General features: G+C 44.6%; 1 protein-coding gene and 1 long non-coding RNA gene across 3 annotated transcripts in view; both read right to left on the bottom strand.

Moving 5' to 3' along the window:
• The window catches only part of LOC115197712 (general transcription factor IIH subunit 1), a 44,821-nt gene that overhangs the window by 2,252 nt on the left and 20,674 nt on the right, over positions 1-21,895 (bottom strand). Inside the window, exons 7-14 of one of the 2 annotated variants that reach the window (XM_029759488.1) lie at positions 13,603-13,682; positions 11,815-11,951; positions 11,641-11,728; positions 10,766-10,854; positions 10,517-10,634; positions 7,906-7,996; positions 4,675-4,790; positions 4,183-4,275 (exon numbers count right to left, since the gene is read on the bottom strand). In XM_029759488.1, the coding sequence (XP_029615348.1) occupies positions 4,183-4,275; positions 4,675-4,790; positions 7,906-7,996; positions 10,517-10,634; positions 10,766-10,854; positions 11,641-11,728; positions 11,815-11,951; positions 13,603-13,682 (812 nt within the window). Of the gene's footprint in view, positions 1-4,182; positions 4,276-4,674; positions 4,791-7,905; positions 7,997-10,516; positions 10,635-10,765; positions 10,855-11,640; positions 11,729-11,814; positions 11,952-12,468; positions 13,204-13,602; positions 13,683-21,895 lie in introns of those variants that run through there. The other variant, XM_029759489.1, reaches the window with a different exon arrangement.
• LOC115197714 (uncharacterized) lies at positions 20,478-21,667 on the bottom strand. The gene is made up of 2 exons (XR_003879051.1): positions 20,967-21,667; positions 20,478-20,810 (listed from the first exon to the last, which is right to left on the bottom strand). It is a non-coding gene; the product is annotated as an uncharacterized LOC115197714 (long non-coding RNA).

The raw sequence follows: 21,895 nt of genomic DNA, 5'->3' as shown, positions 1-21,895 counted from the left end.
GCAGACAGACAGGACCTCTACCAACTGATCCACAGGCAGACAGACAGGACCTCTACCAACTGATCCACAGGCAGACAGACAGGACCTCTACCAACTGATCCACAGGCAGACAGGACCTCTACCAACTGAGCCACAGACAGACAGACAGGACCTCTACCAACTGATCCACAGACAGACAGGACCTCTACCAACTGATCCACAGACAGACAGGACCTCTACCAACTGATCCAGACAGACAGACAGGACCTCTACCAACGTATCCAGACAGACAGACAGGACCTCTACCAACTGATCCAGACACACAGGACCTCTACCAACTGATCCAGACAGACAGGACCTCTACCAACTGATCTTGACAGACAGACAGGACCTCTACCAACTGATCCAGACAGACAGACATGACCTCTACTAACTGATCCACAGACAGACAAGACCTCTACCAACTGATCCAGACAGACAGACAGGCCCTCTACCAACTGATCCACAGACAGACAGGACCTCTACCAACTGATCCAGACAGACAGACAGGACCTCTACCAACTGATCCAGACAGAGAGACAGGACCTCTACCAACTGATCCAGACAGACAGACAGGACCTCTACCAACTGATCCACAGACAGACAGGACCTCTACCAACTGATCCACAGACAGACAGGACCTCTAACAACTGATCCAAAGACAGACAGGACCTCTACCAACTGATCCAGACAGACAGACAAGACCTCTACCAACTGATCCAGACAGACAGACAGGACCTCTACCAACTGATCCAGACAGACAGGACCTCTACCAACTGATCCAGGCAGACAGACAGGACCTCTACCAACTGATCCACAGGCAGACAGACAGGACCTCTACCAACTGATCCAGGCAGACAGACAGGACCTCTACTAACTGATCCGCAGACAGACAGGACCTCTACCAACTGATCCAGGCAGACAGACAGGACCTCTACTAACTGATCCGCAGACAGACAGGACCTCTACCAACTGATCCAGACAGACAGGACCTCTACCAACTGATCCACAGACAGACAGGACCTCTACCAACTGATCCACAGACAGACAGGACCTCTACCAACTGATCCACAGAAAGACAGGACCTCTACCAACTGATCCAGACAGACAGGACCTCTACCAACTGATCCAGACAGACAGACAGGACCTCTACCAATTGATCCAGACAGACAGACAAGACCTCTACCAACTGATCCAGACAGACAGGACCTCTACCAACTGATCCACAGACAGACAGGACCTCCACCAACTGATCCACAGGCAGACAGACAGGACCTCTACCAACTGATCCACAGGCAGACAGACAGGACCTCTACCAACTGATCCACAGGCAGACAGACAGGACCTCTCCCAACTGATCCACAGGCAAACAGACAGGACCTCTACCAACTGATCCAGACAGACAGACAGGACCTCTACCAACTGATCCAGACAGACAGACAGGACCTCTACCAACTGATCCAGACAGACAGACAGGACCTCTACCAACTGATCCACAGGCAGACAGACAGGACCTCTACCAACTGATCCAGACAGACAGACAGGACCTCTACCAACTGATCCAGACAGACAGACAGGACCTCTACCAACTGATCCACAGACAGACAGGACCTCTACCAAATGATCCAGACAGACAGGACCTCTACCAACTGATCCACAGACAGACAGGACCTCTACCAACTGAGCCACAGACAGACAGGACCTCTACCAACTGAGCCACAGACAGACAGACAGGACCTCTACCAACTGATCCACAGACAGACAGGACCTCTACCAACTGAGCCACAGACAGACAGACAGGACCTCTACCAACTGATCCACAGACAGACAGGACCTCTACCAACTGATCCAGACAGACAGACAGGACCTCTACCAACTGATCCAGACAGACAGACAGGATCTCTACCAACTGATCCAGACAGACAGGACCTCTACCAACTGATCCAGACAGACAGGACCTCTACCAACTGATCCAGACAGACAGACAGGACCTCTACCAACTGATCCACAGACAGACAGGACCTCTACCAACTGATCCACAGACAGACAGGACCTCTACCAACTGATCCACAGACAGACAGGACCTCTACCAACTGATCCAGGCAGACAGACAGGACCTCTACCAACTGATCCAGGCAGACAGACAGGACCTCTACCAAATGATCCACAGGCAGACAGACAGGACCTCTACCAACTGATCCAGGCAGACAGACAGGACCTCTACTAACTGATCCAGGCAGACAGACAGGACCTCTACCAACTGATCCAGACAGACAGACAGGACCTCTACCAACTGATCCAGGCAGACAGACAGGACCTCTACTAACTGATCCACAGACAGACAGGACCTCTACCAACTGATCCACAGACAGGACCTCTACCAACTGATCCACAGACAGGACCTCTACCAACTGATCCAGACAGACAGACAGGACCTCTACCAACTGATCCACAGACAGACAGGACCTCTACCAACTGATCCACAGACAGACAGGACCTCTACCAACTGATCCACAGACAGACAGGACCTCTACCAACTGATCCACAGACAGGACCTCTACCAACTGATCCACAGGGAGACAGACAGGATCTCTACCAACTGATCCACAGGCAGACAGACAGGACCTCTACCAACTGATCCACAGGCAGACAGACAGGACCTCTACCAACTGATCCAGACAGACAGACAGGACCTCTACCAACTGATCCAGACAGACAGACAGGACCTCTACCAACTGATCCAGACAGACAGGACCTCTACCAACTGATCCACAGACAGACAGGACTTCTACCAACTGATCCACAGACAGACAGGACCTCTACCAACTGATCCACAGACAGACAGGACCTCTACCAACTGATCCACAGACAGACAGGACCTCTACCAACTGAGCCACAGACAGACAGACAGGACCTCTACCAACTGATCCACAGACAGACAGGACCTCTACCAACTGATCCAGACAGACAGACAGGACGCCTACCAACTGATCCAGACAGACAGACAGGACCTCTACCAACTGATCCAGACAGACAGACAGACAGGACCTCTACCAACTGATCCAGACAGACAGAAAGACAGGACCTCTACCAACTGATCCAGACAGACAGGACCTCTACCAACTGATCTTGACAGACAGACAGGACCTCTACCAACTGATCTTGACAGACAGACAGGACCTCTACCAACTGATCTTGACAGACAGACAGGACCTCTACCAACTGATCCAGGCAGGCAGACAGGACCTCTACCAACTGATCCAGACAGACAGGACCTCTACCAACTGATCCAGACAGACAGGACCTCTACCAACTGATCCACAGACAGACAGACAGGACCTCTACCAACTGATCCAGGCAGACAGACAGACAGACAGACAGGACCTCTACCAACTGATCCAGGCAGACAGACAGACAGGACCTCTACCAACTGATCCAGGCAGACAGACAGGACCTCTACTAACTGATCCACAGACAGACAGGACCTCTACCAACTGATCCAGACAGACAGGACCTCTACCAACTGATCCACAGACAGACAGGACCTCTACCAACTGATCCACAGACAGACAGGACCTCTACCAACTGATCCACAGACAGACAGGACCTCTACCAACTGATCCACAGACAGACAGGACCTCTACCAACTGATCCGCAGACAGACAGGACCTCTACCAACTGATCCAGGCAGACAGACAGGACCTCTACCAACTGATCCACAGACAGACAGGACCTCTACCAACTGATCCACAGACAGACAGGACCTCTACCAACTGATCCACAGACAGACAGGACCTCTACCAACTGATCCAGGCAGACAGACAGACAGGACCTCTACCAACTGATCCACAGACAGACAGGACCTCTACCAACTGATCCACAGACAGGACCTCTACCAACTGATCCAGACAGACAGACAGGACCTCTACCAACTGATCCAGACAGACAGGACCTCTACCAACTGATCCACAGACAGACAGGACCTCTACCAACTGATCCACAGACAGACAGGACCCCTACCAACTGATCCAGGCAGACAGACAGACAGGACCTCTACCAACTGAGCCACAGACAGACAGGACCTCCCTATAGCAATTGGAGACAATTTATTCTAGAAGGTATCATCCTATTAACACTAAGGAATGGGTCTACGTCGGGCCTTACGTTAGGACTGAGGTACTGGCGCTGAATCTTCTCCTGGAAGGGGCGGAGCTTTGTCATCTGGAATCTCTCCAGGTTAGACCTCATCTTCACCAGCTGACAGGAGAGAAGACATGTTAAAAGTTACCCAACTTTTATCAAACCCAGGTGGTACTTTTCCTACAGAGACATTTTCAAACGTCACGTTTGACCGATGCCCCGCAGCAGAAACCTCTGTAAGCAGGATAGCTAACACTGATGTCGAGACCTTGACATACTGAACAGTGAGTGATGACCGTGAAAGCCATCAGTCTCGCGTGTTATGTTCAACGAGTGTAACGTTCTACTAGCTCTACTCGCGATACTTATCTTGCCTCGATCGGCTTGCTAACTAATCAATCCCTCTGACGACACAGCGATGTTGTAGAATATAACCACCTGTTTACCAAAAACAGTGGCGGGTGACACGCTTCGTTATTGTTTGAGCTGCAGATTGCCCCTTTAAGGAGTAGTCACCTTCTCTTCCAGGAAAGGTGTGTTGACAGGAAAACAAGACCAGAAGTGTCTCAGCAGCTCCCCAGCAGCCGTGTACAGATGCTTCAGCTCACCCTGAATGTCGGTGGGGACCATCTCTGTAACCAAGGAAACAGAACCAATAGAACTAAGCAATAAGTAACAAGGGACAGGGGCTATACTGTAGCACGACTACAGTCACAGGTGTTACGTTCCCCAGTTTCTGTGTTGTCACAGGTAAGAGGCAGGGGCTATACTGTAGCACAACTACAGTCACAGGTAAGAGGCAGGGGCTATACTGTAGCACGACTATAGTCACAGGTAAGAGGCAGGGGCTATACTGTAGCACGGCTATAGTCACAGGTAAGAGGCAGGGGCTATACTGTAGCATGACTATAGTCACAGGTAAGAGGCATCGCTATACTGTAGCACGACTACAGTCACAGGTAAGAGGCAGGGCTATACTGTAGCATGACTACATTCACAGGTAAGAGGCAGGGGCTGTACTGTAGCACGACTATAGTCACAGGTAAGAGGCAGGGGCTATACTGTAGCACGACTATAGTCACAGGTAAGAGGCAGGGGCTATACTGTAGCACAACTATAGTCACAGGTAAGAGGCAGGGCTATAGCACACCTACAGTCACAGGTAAGAGGCAGGGGCTATACTGTAGCATGACTACAGTCACAGGTAAGAGGCAGGGGCTATGCTGTAGCACGACTACAGTCACAGGTAAGAGGCAGGGGCTATACTGTAGCACGACTACAGTCACAGGTAAGAGGCAGGGGCTATACTGTAGCACGACTACAGTCACAGGTAAGAGGCAGGGGCTATACTGTAGCACGACTATAGTCACAGGTAAGAGGCAGGGCTATAGCACACCTACAGTCACAGGTAAGAGGCAGGGCTATAGCACACCTACAGTCACAGGTAAGAGGCAGGGGCTATACTGTAGCATGACTACAGTCACAGGTAAGAAGTAGGGGCTATACTGTAGCACGACTATAGTCACAGGTAAGAGGCAGGGGCTATACTGTAGCACGACTACAGTCACAGGTAAGAGGCAGGGGCTATACTGTAGCACGACTGCAGTCACAGGTAAGAGGCAGGGGCTATACTGTAGCACGACTATAGTCACAGGTAAGAGGCAGGGGCTATACTGTAGCACAACTATAGTCACAGGTAAGAGGCAGGGCTATAGCACACCTACAGTCACAGGTAAGAGGCAGGGGCTATACTGTAGCATGACTACAGTCACAGGTAAGAGGCAGGGGCTATGCTGTAGCACGACTACAGTCACAGGTAAGAGGCAGGGGCTATACTGTAGCACAACTACAGTCACAGGTAAGAGGCAGGGGCTATACTGTAGCACGACTACAGTCACAGGTAAGAGGCAGGGGCTATACTGTAGCACAACTATAGTCACAGGTAAGAGGCAGGGCTATAATGTATCATGAATATACAGGTTTTTAAGAAAGAATTCAGACCCCTTTATTTTGTCCACATTGTTACAGCTTTATTCTAAAATTGATTAAGTAAAAAAAATGTCCTCATCAAGCTACACACAATACCCCATAATGACAAAGTGAAAACTATTTTTTTTTAATAAAAAAACTGAAATACCTTATTTACATAAGTATTCAGACCCTTTGCTATTGAACTCCGGTGCATCCTGTTTCCATTGATCATCCTTGAGATGTTTCTACAACTTGATTGGAGTCCACCTGTGGTAAATTCAATTGATTGGACCTGATAAGGTCCCACAGTTGATAGTGCATGTCAGAGAAAAAACCAAGCCATGAGGTCGAAGGAATTGTCTGTAGAGCTCCAAGACAGGATTGTGTCGAGGCGCAGATCTGGGGAAGGGTACCAAAACATGTCTGCAGCATTGAAGGTCCCCAAGAACACAGTGGCCTCCATCATTCTTAAATGGAAGAAGTTTGGAACCACCAAGATTCTTCCTAGATGTGGACGCCCGGCCAAACTGAGCAAGCGGGGGAGCAGGGCCTTGGTCAGGGAGGTGACCAAGAACCTGATGGTCACTCTGACAGAGCTCCAGAGTTCCTCTGTGGAGATAGAAGCTTCCAGAAGGACAACCATCTCTGCAGCACTCCACCAATCAGGCCTTTATAGTACAGTGGCCAGACGGAAGCTACTCCTCAGTAAAAGGTACATGACAGCCCACTTGGAGTTTGCCAAAAGGCACCTGAAGGACTCTCAGACCATGAGAAACAATATTCTCTGGTCTGATGAAACCAAGATCGAACACTTTGGCCTGAATGCCAAGTGTCACGTCTGGAGGAAACCTGGCACCATCCCTACGGTGAAACATGGTGGTGGCAGCATCATGCTGTGGGGATGTTTTTCAGAGGCAGGATTGTCAGGATCGAGGGAAGATGAACGGAGCAAAGTACAGAGAGATCCTTGATGAAAACCTTTTCCAGAGCGCTCAGGACCTCAAACTGGGGTGAAGGTTCACCTTCCAACAGGACAACGACACTAAGCACACAGCCAAGACAGAGCAGGAGTGGCTTCAGGACAGGTCTCAATGTCCTTGAGTGGCCCAGCCAGAGCCCGGACTTGAACCCAATCGAACATCTCTGGAGAGACCTGAAAATAGCTGTTCAGCGACGCTCCCCATCCAACCTGACAGAGTTTGAGAGGATCTGCAGAGAAGAATGGGAGGAACTCCCCAAATACAGCTGTGCCAAGCTTGTAGAGTCATACCCAAGAAGACTCAATGCTGTAATCACTGCCAAAGGTGCTTCAACAAAGTACTGAGTAAAGTGTCTGAATACTTATGTAAATGTGATATCACTTTTTTTTTATACATTTGCAAAAAATTATACAAACCTGCTTTTTCTTTGTCATTATGGGGTATTGTGTGTAGATTGAAGAGATTATTATATGTTTTTTAATCCATTTTATAATAAGGCTGTAACGTAACAAAATGTGGAAAAAGTGAAATGGTCTGAATACTTTCTGAATGCACCGTAGTAGTCACAGGTAAATGGCGTTGTTCGGCCCGACGCGAAGCTCGTCCAATCAGCATTCAGGATCCAAACAACTTGTTTCATAATAATAATAATAGAAACCATTTGGGTTGATGACTGACTAAGTACACTGAGAAAACCTAACATTTTCCCACCAAGCTATAAAACACAAATGAAGCGAGATTTCAAATGTATTCATTAGATGAATAAACGTGAACTTAATGACATCAGTAAACTCACGGTTAATGGCTTGCTGTGCTCCTGCCTGCATGAGAACGCCCCCTGGGGAGAGGGCAGTGATGGCAGAACTGGCTGTACTGCTGGACATCACCTGTAAAGGGAGGTTCACTGTTTAAGAAGGTCATACCAAGGATAATTTAGCTGTTTGATAGAATTTTAAGACCCCCTTGAAGTATTAACAACATTTTGTGGGCCTTACTGCTATTAGCCGATACAAACGCATTGAATAACAGATTCACTTTATGGAACAACAGATAGTCCCCCTCCAAACAATCTAAAGGAAGTTTGTTCTGAAGTGTCTGTCCTATATCTGAGAGATCAGGAAACAGTTGTTAAATATTTTTTTTACATGTATTTAACTGCTTATTTTTGGCACTAAACTATCTCCATATATGATTCTATTCATTTTTTTCAACTAGTACCGGGGGACCTTCAGATGAGTCTTGTGAGGCCAGTGGGCGTCCTAGAGCAAAATAACTGAGATTCTCACGTTTCCACAGAGGTGTCACATTAGTGTGTTGCCCAAACCGTTCGGACGCTACAGACAGAAGTTCGCAGATCGGCAGACCCGACTTCAGATGAGTCCCAGGAAGCTTGTGAGGGTCGTCGAGCAAAACAGAGACACTTAACCTCTCTTGGGTAGGGGGCAGTATTTTGACGTCCAGATGAAAAGCGTACCCAGAGTAAACTGCCTGCTACTCAGGCCCAGAAGCTAGGATATGCATATAATTAGTAGATTTGGATAGAAAACACTCTGAAGTTTCTAAAACTGTTTGAATGATGTCTGTGGGTATAACATAACTCAAATGGCAGGCAAAAACCTGAGAAACATCAACCAGGAAGTGTGGAAATCTGAGGTTTGTAGTTTTTCAATTGATTATCTATCCAATATACAGTGTCTATGCGGTCATATTGCACTTCCTAAGGCATCCACTAGATGTCAACAGTCTTTAGAACGTTGTTTCAGGCTTCTACTGTGAATGGGGAGAGAATAAGAGCTGTTTGAGTCAGGTGCCTGCCAGTCGGCCATTATTTTAGTTACGCGTGCGGCCATGAGCACGAGCTCAGTTCTCTTTCCTTTATGAAGACAAAGGAATTGTCCGGTTGGAATATTATGGAAGATTTATGATAAAAACATCCTAAAGATTGATTCTACACATCGTTTGACATGTTTCTACAAACTGTAATATAACTTTTTTGACTTTTCGTCTTTAGTGCGTGCACCTTCTGCATTTGGAATAGTGAACCTAACGCGCAAACGAAATGGAGGTATTTGGACATAAAGATGAACTTTATCGAACAAAACAAACATTTATTGTGGAACTGGGATTCCTGGGAGTGCATTCCGATGAAGATCATCAAAGGTAAGTGAATATTTATAATGCTATTTCTGATTTTTGTTGACTCCAACATGGCGGGTATCTCTGTATGGCTTGTTGTTGTTGTCTGAGCGCTGTACTCAGATTATTGCAAAGTGTGCTTTCGCCGAAAAGCTTTTTTGAAATCTGACACAGCGGTTGCATTAAGGAGAAGTTTATCTATAATTCTGTGCATAACACTTGTATCTTTTATCAAAGTTTATGATGAGTATTTCTGTAAATTGATGTGCTCATTCACCGGAGTTTTGAAGGCAAAACATTTCTGAACATTACACGCCAATGTAAAATGTTTTTTTTTATATAAATATGAACTTTATCAAGCAAAACATACATGTCTGGTGTAACATGAAGTTCTATGAGTGCCATCTGATGAAGATCATCAAAGGTTTCTAGCTGTATTTCTGGTTTTTGTGACGCTGGTTTTTGTGATTCTTGGAAAATGACTGTGTGGTTTTTCTAGTCTAGGTGCTGTCCTAACATAATCTAATGCTATGCTTTCGCTGTAAAGCCTTTTTGAAATCAGACACTGTGGTTGGATTAACGAGAAGATTATCTTTAAAATGGTGTATAATACTTGTATGTGTGAGATATTTGAATTATGTGATTTTTGCTGTTTTGAATTTGGCGCTCTGCTATTTCACTGGCTGTTGGCGAGGTGGGACGCTACCGAACCACATACCCCAGAGAGGTTTTTAAGACACTCCTCCTTCTCTCCAAACATCTTATGGTTCCACAGGAAGAGGATAGTAAACCCTTATTACTCCCTTCAGGGGATCTGACCTCACCTCCTGACCTCAGCCCCTCCTTCGCCTAATCCACAGATGTCCATCTGCTTCCCCTATAGCAATCCTTTGGGTATCTAACCAGAGTAAGACAGGGCTTGTAGCTGGCAAGCAGAGTGGTATCTAACCTGAGTAAGGCAGGGCTTGTAGCTGGCTAGCAGAGTCGTATCTAACCTGAGTAAGACAGGGCTTGTAGCTGGCTAGCAGAGTGGTATCTAACCTGAGTAAAACAGGGCTTGTAGCTGGCTAGCAGAGTGCTATCTAACCTGAGTAAGACAGGGCTTGTAGCTGGCTAGCAGAGTGGTATCTAACCTGAGTAAGACAGTGCTTGTAGCTGGCTAGCAGAGTGGTATCTAACCTGAGTAAGACAGGGCTTGTAGCTGGCTAGCAGAGTGCTATCTAACCTGAGTAAGACAGGGCTCGTAGCTGGCTAGCAGAGTGCTATCTAACCTGAGTAAGGCAGGGCTTGTAGCTGGCTATTTCATGCTGTATACAGTTGACAGAGTTGATGATGTCTTGACTGGTGGTGTACTGTTGGGGCAGGAGAGGCACAGGACCATGACAGTACCTGGGGGGGGGAAAGTTGAGGGTTTTAGATACATAAACAAAAGAACCGGAGAGCACACCAGTTACAAAGTATGGTGTCCATAAACAAACACCAGGTAAAGAGCAGAGCAACCACTGTGTTATAGAACCCACCTGTCAGACTTCTTCAGGTTAAGAGTGACTGTCTTCTTCCTGTTTTCTCTGTGAAGGTCCTCATACTCCACGGCCTCTTGTATTCTCACCTGAAATATACCACAGCTGTAAACAACAACGTCACCTGAAATATACCACAGCTGTAAACAACAACGTCACCTGAAATATACCACAGCTGTAAACAACAACGTCGCCTGAAATATACCACAGTTGTAAACAACAACGTCGCCTGAAATATACCACAGTTGTAAACAACAACGTCACCTGAAATATACCACAGTTGTAAACAACAACGTCACCTGAAATATACCACAGTTGTAAACAACAACGTCACCTGAAATATACCACAGTTGTAAACAACAACGTCGCCTGAAATATACCACAGTTGTAAACAACAACGTCACCTGAAATATACCACAGTTGTAAACAACAACGTCACCTGAAATATACCACAGTTGTAAACAACAACGTCACCTGAAATATACCACAGTTGTAAACAACAACGTCACCTGAAATATACCACAGCTGTAACAACAACAACAAAATATACCACAGCTGTAAACAACGTCACCTGAAATATACCACAGTTGTAACAACAACAATAAAAAATATACCACAGCTTAAATAGCAGAAGTGCCAACTCATCTTGGTAAGTGCTTACGGCAGAGTCCTAAAGGTTAAGTGCTTACAGCAGTCCTAAAGGTTAAGTGCTTACAGCAGAGTCCTAAAGGTTAAGTGCTTACAGCAGAGTCCTAAAGGTTAAGTGCTTACAGCAGAGTCATGGGAGAGAGACGAATGCTTTTACTCTGCATCAATGCTGTTAATATATTTATAAACCTCAGCGCTTTATCTTCACCACAGAGATATTATGATACCTTCTTAATTGGAGGTTGGAAGAAGTCCGAGTCCCTTGAGTTTCCATCAGTACTGCTAGTCTCACTGGCCTGATCGTTGGGAACATCCCTAACACAGACAGACAGGTTAACACATAGGTTTGCAGTGAAAGGCTGAGAAAAATCGCTTTTTTTGAGAAAGAATCATCTACTCACGCTTTCTTTCCGGAGCCTGCGGCCAGCACCATGGTACTGTGGTGGTTGAACCTCTTGATGATGGCAGAGTTACTGTTCTCCTTCACTGTCTTGTTAGTGTTGGACGTAGAAGGTGCTGTGGAGTTAGACCCATAACCCTGGACAGAGGACAGTGATTAGTGTTGGCTGTAGAAGGTAGACCCATAACCCTGGACAGAGGACAGTGATTAGTGTTGGCTGTAGAAGGTAGACCCATAACCCTGGAGAGAGGACAGTGTTAGTGTTGGCTGTAGAAGGTTGAGGTAGACCCATAACCCTGGAGAGAGGACAGTGATAGTGTCGGCTGTAGAAGGTAGACCCATAACCCTGGACAGAGGACAGTGATTAGTGTTGGCTGTAGAAGGTTGAGGTAGACCCATAACCCTGGAGAGAGGACAGTGATTAGTGTTGGACGCAGAAGGTTGAGGTAGACCCATAACCCTGGAGAGAGGACAGTGATTAGTGTTGGCTGTAGAAGGTAGACCCATAACCCTGGAGAGAGGACAGTGATTAGTGTTGGCTGTAGAAGGTAGACCCATAACCCTGGAGAGAGGACAGTGATTAGTGTTGGCTGTAGAAGGTAGACCCATAACCCTGGACAGAGGACAGTGATATTGTTGGACGCAGAAGGTTGAGGTAGACCCATAACCCTGGAGAGAGGACAGTGATTAGTATTGGACGCAGAAGGTTGAGGTAGACCCAAAACCCTGGAGAGAGGACAGTGATTAGTGTTGGCTGTAGAAGGTTGAGTTAGACCCATAACCCTGGAGAGAGGACAGTGATAGTGTTGGCTGTAGAAGGTTGAGTTAGACCCATAACCCTGGAGAGAGGACAGTGATTAGTGTTGGCTGTAGAAGGTAGACCCATAACCCTGGAGAGAGGACAGTGATTAGTGTTGGCTGTAGAAGGTAGACCCATAACCCTGGACAGAGGACAGTGATTAGTGTTGGCTGTAGAAGGTTGAGGTAGACCCATAACCCTGGATAGAGGACAGTGATTAGTGTTGGCTGTAGAAGGTTGAGGTAGACCCATAACCCTGGAGAGAGGACAGTGATTAGTGTTGGCTGTAGAAGGTAGACCCATAACCCTGGAGAGAGGACAGTGATTAGTGTTGGCTGTAGAAGGTTGAGGTAGACCCATAACCCTGGAGAGAGGACAGTGATTAGTGTTGGACGCAGAAGGTTGAGTTAGACCCATAACCCTGGAGAGAGGACAGTGATTAGTGTTGGCTGTAGAAGGTTGAGTTAGACCCATAACCCTGGAGAGAGGACAGTGATTAGTGTTGGCTGTAGAAGGTTGAGTTAGACCCATAACCCTGGAGAGAGGACAGTGATAGTGTTGGACGCAGAAGGTTGAGGTAGACCCATAACCCTGGACAGAGGACAGTGATTAGTGTTGGCTGCAGAAGGTTGAGGTAGACCCATAACCCTGTGATATAGTTGAGTTAATGACTTTACCTCAGACACTGATCTAAGGACAGTTTTGTGTTTCCCCCCCTATTGGTTAAGGTTAGATCTGTACCTAGGGGCAACTTTAACCTGGGGCTGACTGACAGGCAGCATTAGGATGAGAATGCTCACAACCTCTCCAATATTCAACAAATTACCACACACTTTCTTGTCCCCAAGGAATACACAGCAGGGTTGTGTTCAGTAGGGCCAAAACGGAACAAAATTTTGTTGCAAAAAGTTTCGCTCTGGTGTGCCCTAATGAACATAACCCTGGTGTAAGGTGCCCGATAACATTACAGTCAAGGAGTGTTCTTCTCACCTCCTCTGACGTCTTGTCCTCAAGTGACAGCAGGTCCAGCATAGGATTCTTCACTCCTTGGACTACCATGGACTTCAAGCCTGCAGAGTAATAACAACAATTATTTTGTATAGCATATTTCACAACTCAAAAGTGCTTAGCTGGGAATTGCCAAAGATCTCACGATATGATATCTCGATACTAAAAAGGTGCAATTCGATATGTATTGTGATTCTATATGTATTGCAATAGTGTGATTTTTATTGCGATTCGATGTTCCAAACATATTGCTCACCATGTCTGCTACAGAGGGGAGAAAGAGAACAACTTTTGATCAGTCGTGTGAATAAACGCTTTAAAAAGAAGATGCTTTGAATGAAAAAATACTGGAGATTTGTGGCAGGTTCAGCTAACTAGCGCAAAAATAATAACGTGATAATGCCAGAGAAGCCGGTATTTGGAGGACATACTGTATTGGCACGGATGCCAAAAAAGCCCCCCCGGCTTTTATTTTTATTTTGATGAATTTATTCATACTATTTCATCCTTCCACGAGATATAGTCGCGACACAAATCTAAAGTTCCTATCCAAACCGGCTGGTCGTTCGTTCTATCGGTTCGGTTGCAAGTCGTTAAGTTTTTGGGTTCTGTATCTATGGACGCGCATCGTTCTAAATGTTCTAAATGTTCCATTGCCATACTGGCTGGCAACGTTCTTATCCCTTGATTGCTAGCTAGCCAACTACGGCTAATTTAGTCATGTAAAAAAAAGTGCGGTCAGAATAACATCAAAGTAGCTGCATTTGCAGCTGTTTTCTAATCCAGGTTGTGACACAACCGGCCGTGATTGGGAGTCCCATAGGGCGGCGAACAATTGGCCCAGCTTTGTCCGGGTTTGTTTGGTGTAGACCGTCATTGTAAATAAGAATTTGTTCTTAACTGACTTGCCTAGTTACATAAAGGTTCAATAAAAAAAACATACATCCATAACAACGAACTAATGAAGTGTGATTTCACCTGCCATAGAAAATTTGCTCTCTCGTCAGGACACTGTTGTTCAGAGGAGCTAGCCAACAACACAGCTATAACACAATCACTTCAAACTGGTAGCAAGACAGCAAACTAGCTTCATTTCATTTAGTTTGACCTGTTTTCTATTCACATCTTTGTATATATATCCATAAAAATTATGCCAGCTGATTCATGATTTCGACTGGCTGAGAAAAGCTGCCTGCCTGTCTGTCTTGTCCCGACTCGTTCAGTACTATGGGACAGCTGGAGATCGGATTTCAATATTGAAACAATGTTGCAAATGTCGGAGAGACAGACAACAAGGTTTATACAAATCTCCACGGTTGAACACAAATGTTAGTCTAAAATAAATTAAGTATTCAGCCGCTTCTCTTTTTCCACATTTTGTTACGTTACAGCCTTATTTTAAAATTGATTAAATAAAAAAAAATCCTCAATCTTCACACAATACCAAAGCGAGAATAGATGTAGTTTTTTTTTTTTGTTGCAAAAAATAAAAATACATAAATACCTTAATTACATAAGTATTCAGACCCTTTGCTATGAGACTTGAAATTGAGCTCAGGTGCATCCTTTTTCCATTGATCATCCTTGAGATGTTTCTACAACTTCATTGGAGTCCACCTGGGGTAAATTCAATTGATTGGACATGATTTGGAAAGGCAAACAGATTTAGAAGGTCCCACAGTTGACAGTGCATGTCAGTACAAAAACCAAGCCATGAGGTCGAAGGAATTGCCCAGGGTTGTGTCGAGGCAAAGATCTGGGGAAGGGTACCAAAAAATGTCTGCAGCATTGAAGGTCCCCAAGAATACAGTGGCCTTCATCATTCTTAAATGGAAGAAGTTTGGAACCACCAAGACTCTTCCTAGAGCTGGACGCCCGTCCAGACAGCAATCGGGGGAGAAGAGCCTGATGATCACTCTGCCAGAGATCCTCTGTGGAGATGGGAGAACCTTCCAGAAGGACAACCATCTCTGCAGCACTCCACCAATCAGGCCTTTATAGTACAGTGGCCAGACGGGAGCCACTCCTTAGAAAAAGACACATGACAGCCCACTTGGAGTTTGCCAAAAGGCACCCAAAGGACTGACCATGAGAAACAAGATTCTCTGGTCTGATGAAACCAAGATTGAACTCTCTGGCCTGAATGCCAAGCTTCACGTCTGGAGCAAACCTGGCACCATCCCGAAAACCTCCTCCAGAGTGCTCAGGACCTAAGACTGGGGCGAAGTTTCACCTTCCAACAGGACAACGACACTAAGCACACAGCCAAGACAACACAGGAGTGGAATGTCCTTGAGTCTCTGAATGTCCTTGAGTGGCCCAGCCAGAGCTGGGTCGAACATCTCAGGAGAGACCTGAAAATAGCTGTGCAGTGACGCTCCCAAACCAACCTAACAGAGCTTGAGAGGATCTGCAGATTTTATTTTATTAGCCAATGCAATGACTCAAAGCACCCAAAGCCCCTGCCTGCACAAATAATAGTCTTTAAGTCCTCATTTGGACTAATCTTCCAAGAGTCCTTAAACATTAAAACACAATTTATAATACGATCACATTTTCACATATAACAGTGTGTTCACTGTTACAAACATTTGTATTTGTTTATTTTACCTTTATTTAATTAGGCAAGTCAGTTAAGAACAAATTATTATTTTCAATGACGGCCTAGGAACATACATAATACACTAACATATTGACCGGATAAATACTAGCCTAAAATATAGATTGATTCTTCATCGGCCATAGTCTAGCACAACTTTCCTATGTATTATATTTAAATGGTTTTAAAGTATTGTTTACATTTATATATTGAAAGGTTTCTGGTTTGCTCAGATAAATTATTCAATTTCTTTATTGCTCTAAATCGAAATCTTTCATTTGCCTATTTCTCTTTTCTGTCTGGTAACACATAGATTGCGGACAATCTATTCCTAGTATTTACTGAATGACTGTCTCTTACCAACTGAATACTGTTGTGAATAGAGTTTGGCTGTTTTAAATGGTGTATATTATGAAATAAAATAAGCATGTTTTTTTTTCAACTATCTTGTCGATTGATGACCAATCAAGAGCAATGAGCATGACTACAACAGAAGAACCATATCTCCACCTTAGAACAATCCTTGCTGCTTTGTTCTGTGCAATCTGCAGCCTCTTAATGTCACTTGCTGATGCATTTCCCAAGACCACAGAACAATAGTTCACCTGACTCCCAATTAATGCTTGGGTTACTTGCTTAAGAATCTTTTCCTGGTAAATATTTAGCTATCCTTCTGATCATGCATGCAGTTATTTTTTAATTTTTTACATAGATTAGTTATTTGAGACAACCCTGATAAGCAGTTATCTAGCTGCACTCCCAATAGTTTGGTTTCTGCCACTTCTTCAATTTGTACTCCCCCCATACTTAATTGTATCCCATGCTATATTGGCCTTATCCTGGTTTTCTTGGTGTTTAAAACAAGTTTGTTCCGACAAACCCACTCCCTGATATTTTCCAAATCTACTTGTAGAGCTTGCTGTACAGTGGTGTGTGAAAGTATTCACCCTCCTTGGCATTTTTTCCTATTTTGTTGCCTTACAACCTGGAATTCAAATTCATTTTTGGGGGGCTTGTATCATTTGGTTTACACAACATGCCTATCACTTTGAAGATGCAAAATATTTATTATTGTGAAACAAACAAGAAAGAAGACAAAAACTTTACTTGAGCGTGCATAACTATTCACCCCCCCAAAGCCAATACTTTGTAGAGCCACCTTTTGCAGCAATTACAGCTGCATGTCTCTTGGGGTATGTCTCTATAAGCTTGGCACATCTAGCCACTGGGATTTCTGCCCATTCTTCAAGGCAAAACTGCTCCAGCTCCTTCAAGTTGGATGGGTTCTACTGGTGTACAGCAATCTTTAAGTCATACCACATATTCTCAATTGGATTGAGGTCTGGGCTTTGACTAGGCCATTCCAATACATTTAAATGTTTCCCCATAAACCAGTCGAGTATTGCTTTAGCAGTATGCTTAGGGTCATTGTCCTGCTGGAAGGTGAACCTCCGTCCCAGTCTCAAATCTCTAGAAGACTGAAACAGGTTTCCCTCAAGAATGTCCCTGTATTTAGCATCATCCATCATTCCTTCAATTCTTACCAGTTTCCCAGTCCCTGCCGATGAAAAACATCCCCACAGCATGATGCTGCCTCCACCATGCTTCACTGTGGGGATGGTGTTGTCATGACGTTGCCCTGTTGGGGGAGGTTTATGACCCCCATAAATACCTTTCCCTCTTTCCTCTCTCTCTACTCTACAGATGTGACTCTTGGAAAGCCTTTGTTAACATAGAGAGAGTCTGAAAACATCAAAAGGGTGGGGACCAGAACCATATTTCGGTAATCCAACCAGGTGAAAATATGCGTTGGTACTTAAAGAATATGATATCAGATCAGTTGTCATCTGAGACATTATTACTGATGATAGGATGACAGAATCTTGGAAAGTCTACACATTCTAGTTATCAGATTCACATGGAATTGTTGTGCAATTTAAATGTTTAAATATGAAACTATTTGTGAAAAGATTAAATGTAATTTTAGCTTCTAAATGAGAGAATTGTTTCCATAAGGTAAACTCTGTTCACTCAGTGGCCCCGCCCAAGTGAACAGACATTGGTTGTGAACTATGAAACATGCCCTTCTCTCCCCTACAACATAAGCCCTTTATTTGTGTTCCCGATGACGTGAGGACTGCTGTCCAGACGTTAAAAGGGCTAATGTCAACTACAGAACTAAGCCAACCTCAGTGTGTGCTCAAAGTATGTCAACTTGGTATGAACTTTGAACTCTTATTCACTAAAGAAGTGATACCTCTTAGCCGTTGAGTTAGCAGCAGCAGCTGTAAATGTGGGCTAGGAAAGGACGGACAAAGTATCTCTTCTACCACACGACGACGGTACTACAACGTATCCACTCTACCACCAGACATTCTTCAGAGGACAAGAGATCCCTGCTGGGCAACCCGGCCTTCCATCTACGACCAACCTATTGAAGCGCAGCTCAGAGTAAATATTTCTTGCATTTTCCTTTTCCAAATGGGCGGGTATTTAGAATGCATAAGATTCTGTATTTACGATAGCATAGCTTCACAAGGTCCGATCAGAGACCCTTATCCTTTTGTTCTTCAGTCTTCCCGCGCTTTCATTCAAACCCAACCCCCTTTCTTTTTGTAACCAGCCGTCATATCTGTTCCGTCCGTAAGGGACGTTTTCTTCTATGACATAATTAGTAATGTAAAATCCATCCTGTGTATATGTAATTCTGTGTGATTATTTAGGTATTTAGCAAATAAATAAACCAAATTTTGTATTGCTGATTCAACTTGTTAGCCAGGGTTCGTGAAGATAACCAAGAATTTACGACGTTTAGATGAGACTGAATAATGTGACGATTAATAATTGACTGCTATTGAGGTAAAAGACTACCAGGTATTTAAGAATTTATTCAGAAGATAACAGCTCTATAAACATTCTTTCGTGGTGCCCCGACTTTCTAGTTAATTACATTTACATGATTAGTTTAATCAGGTAATATTAATTACAGAGAAATGATTTTATAGAACAGCATGTCATATCACTTAATGCGGCATAGCAAAGACACGACAGTGTTCTCGAGGTGATGAGAGGTGTTGGGTTTGTGCATTTTCCTTGATGGCCAAAAAGCTCAATTTTAGTCTCATCTGACTAGAATACCTTCTTCCATATGTTTGGGGAGTCTCCCACATGCCTTTTGGTGAACACCAATCTTTCTTTAAGCAATGGCTGTTTTCTGGCCACTCTTCCGTAAAGTCCAGCTCTGTGGAGTGTACGGTTTAATGTGATCCTATGGACAGATACTCCCATCTCCGCTGTGGAGCTTTGCAGCTCCTTCAGGGTTATCTTTGGTCTCTTTGTTGCCTCTCTGATTAATGCCCTCCTTGCCTGGTCCATGAGTTTTGGTGGGCGGCCCTCTCTTGGCAGGTTTGTTGTGGTGCCATATTCTTTCCATTTTTTTATAATGATTTAATGGTGCTCCGTGGGATGTTCGAAGTTTCTGATCATTTTTTTTAACCCAACCCTGATCTATACTTCTCCACAACTTTGTCCCTGACCTGTTTGGAGAGCTCCTAGGTCTTCATGGTGCCGCTTTTTTTGGTGATGTTGCAGACTCTGGGGCCTTTGGGGACAGGTATATATATACACTGATATCATGTGACAGATCATGTGACACTTAGATTGCACACAGGTGGACTTTATTTAACTAATTATGTGACTTCTGAAGGTAATTGGTTGCACCAGATCTTATTTAGGGGCTTCATAGCAAAAGGGGTGAATACATATGTATTCTACATATATTACTCTACAGTCCCGATAAAGCTGGATTAAAATAGCCAGGGAGTCCCGATACAGTTGGATTAAAATAGCCAGGGAGTTACTCTACATTCCCGATACAGTTGGATTAAAATAGCCAGGGAGTTACTCTACAGTCCCGATACAGCTGGATTAAAATAGCCAGGGAGTCCCGATTACAGTCCCGATACAGTTGGATTAAAATAGCCAGGGAGTTACTCTACAGTCCCGATACAGCTGGATTAAAATAGCCAGGGAGTTACTCTACAGTCCCGATACAGCTGGATTAAAATAGCCAGGGAGTCCCGATTTAGTTGCCCGTTGATGTAAAGTTTATCCATCACCATGGAGTCTCGTTGATTCAGACAACGCTTTTCCTTCATGATGGGATAGTTTTTCTTCTCCTTTCATTGATCTCGGTGGGGAAGTGATCTTTCCTTCCAAAATCAGTGTTTCTGAGTTCTCTGCCCCCTGCTTTCCTCCGTTTCCTTTTGTTTAAAATGTTCAAAACAATAATAGCCCATGTCTCAGAGTCCCATTCTGTGGACTCTGGAGATAGTGACATTAGTGCACGACATCTCTGGGCACTCTGGAGATAGTGACATTAGTGCACGACATCTCTGGGCACTCTGGAGATAGTGACATTAGTGCACGACATCTCTGGGCAGTTTCAGTTGAGTTGACATAAAGTTTTGTCCTCACAGCCTCTGCTCATTCTCCGGTATCCCTGAAAACATTAGATTATCCCGCATTGATCGACACTGTACATCAGCAAGGTTTCTTTAAGTTGTTTGTTCTCCCTTTGCACCACCTCCACCTTGCCATGAATAGAGTCTACAGTACCTTTCATCCCTTTGTACCACCTCCACCTTGCTATGAATAGAGTCTACAGTACCTTTCATCCCTTTGTACCACCTCCACCTTGCTATGAATAGAGTCTACAGTACCTTTCATCCCTTTGTACCACCTCCACCTTGCTATGAATAGAGTCTACAGTACCTTTCAGCGCCGTGTTCTCTTTCCTTAGATCAATCTGACGCTGGCTGTATTCTAGACCGGCACATAATGCATTGATGTCCTCTCGTAATATATCCAAGATATCAAGTTTGGCAAGCCTTTCATTGATGGATTTTAACAAGTCAACATCCTTATCAGTAAACCTCTCCCCACGCGCACCCTCTTGCTGCCTGGGGATGGTTTGGTGCCATCGTTGATACCGCTTGGCCAACTTGACTTTGGTTTGTTTTGTTGATTGGTGTTTGTTGTCCTTAACGGCGCTCGAATCCTCCGAAACCAGCGACATGTTTCTTTGAGCTCGTTAAGTGTCTCTTGTCAATGAATCATTCAAGCTCTTCAATGGATTCTGAATCATCCAGTGTGTTTGCAGGCAGAGTAAAACAAAAATAACAAAACAACAGATGTATCTTTCCTGGACATGTAAAGGACGTCAGTAGATACACGCAATCAAAAACATTAATATATTGTGTACTCACTCGTGGTTGGAGGAAGTGCTAGTGTTAAATAAGAGAAACACTGTGGTTTGGTTAGACTTGCTCAACTTCCCTGCTGAAACATCTTATTGGATATCATGAGAAGAATGGAGGAAATGGGAGAAACTCCCCAAATACAAGTGTGCCAAGCTTGTAGCTGTAATCACTGCCAAAAGGTGCTTCAACAAAGTACTGAGTAAAGGGTCTGAATACTTATGTAAATGTGATATGTCAGATTTTTATTTATTTTCAAAAAACAGTTTTTTTTGCTTTGTCAAAACATTTAATCAATTTTAGAATAAGGCTGTAACAAAATTTGGAAAAAGTCAAGGGGTCGGAATACTTTCTGAATGCACTGTAGGTCGTGCACTCTGCAAACCCCGTGTCCACTCTGACAATGACAACAGGAAGA

The sequence above is a fragment of the Salmo trutta genome, chromosome 7 (assembly GCF_901001165.1).
Source record: "Salmo trutta chromosome 7, fSalTru1.1, whole genome shotgun sequence".
Lineage (NCBI taxonomy): Eukaryota > Metazoa > Chordata > Actinopteri > Salmoniformes > Salmonidae > Salmo > Salmo trutta.
This window is presented reverse-complemented; position numbering and strand designations above follow the sequence as displayed.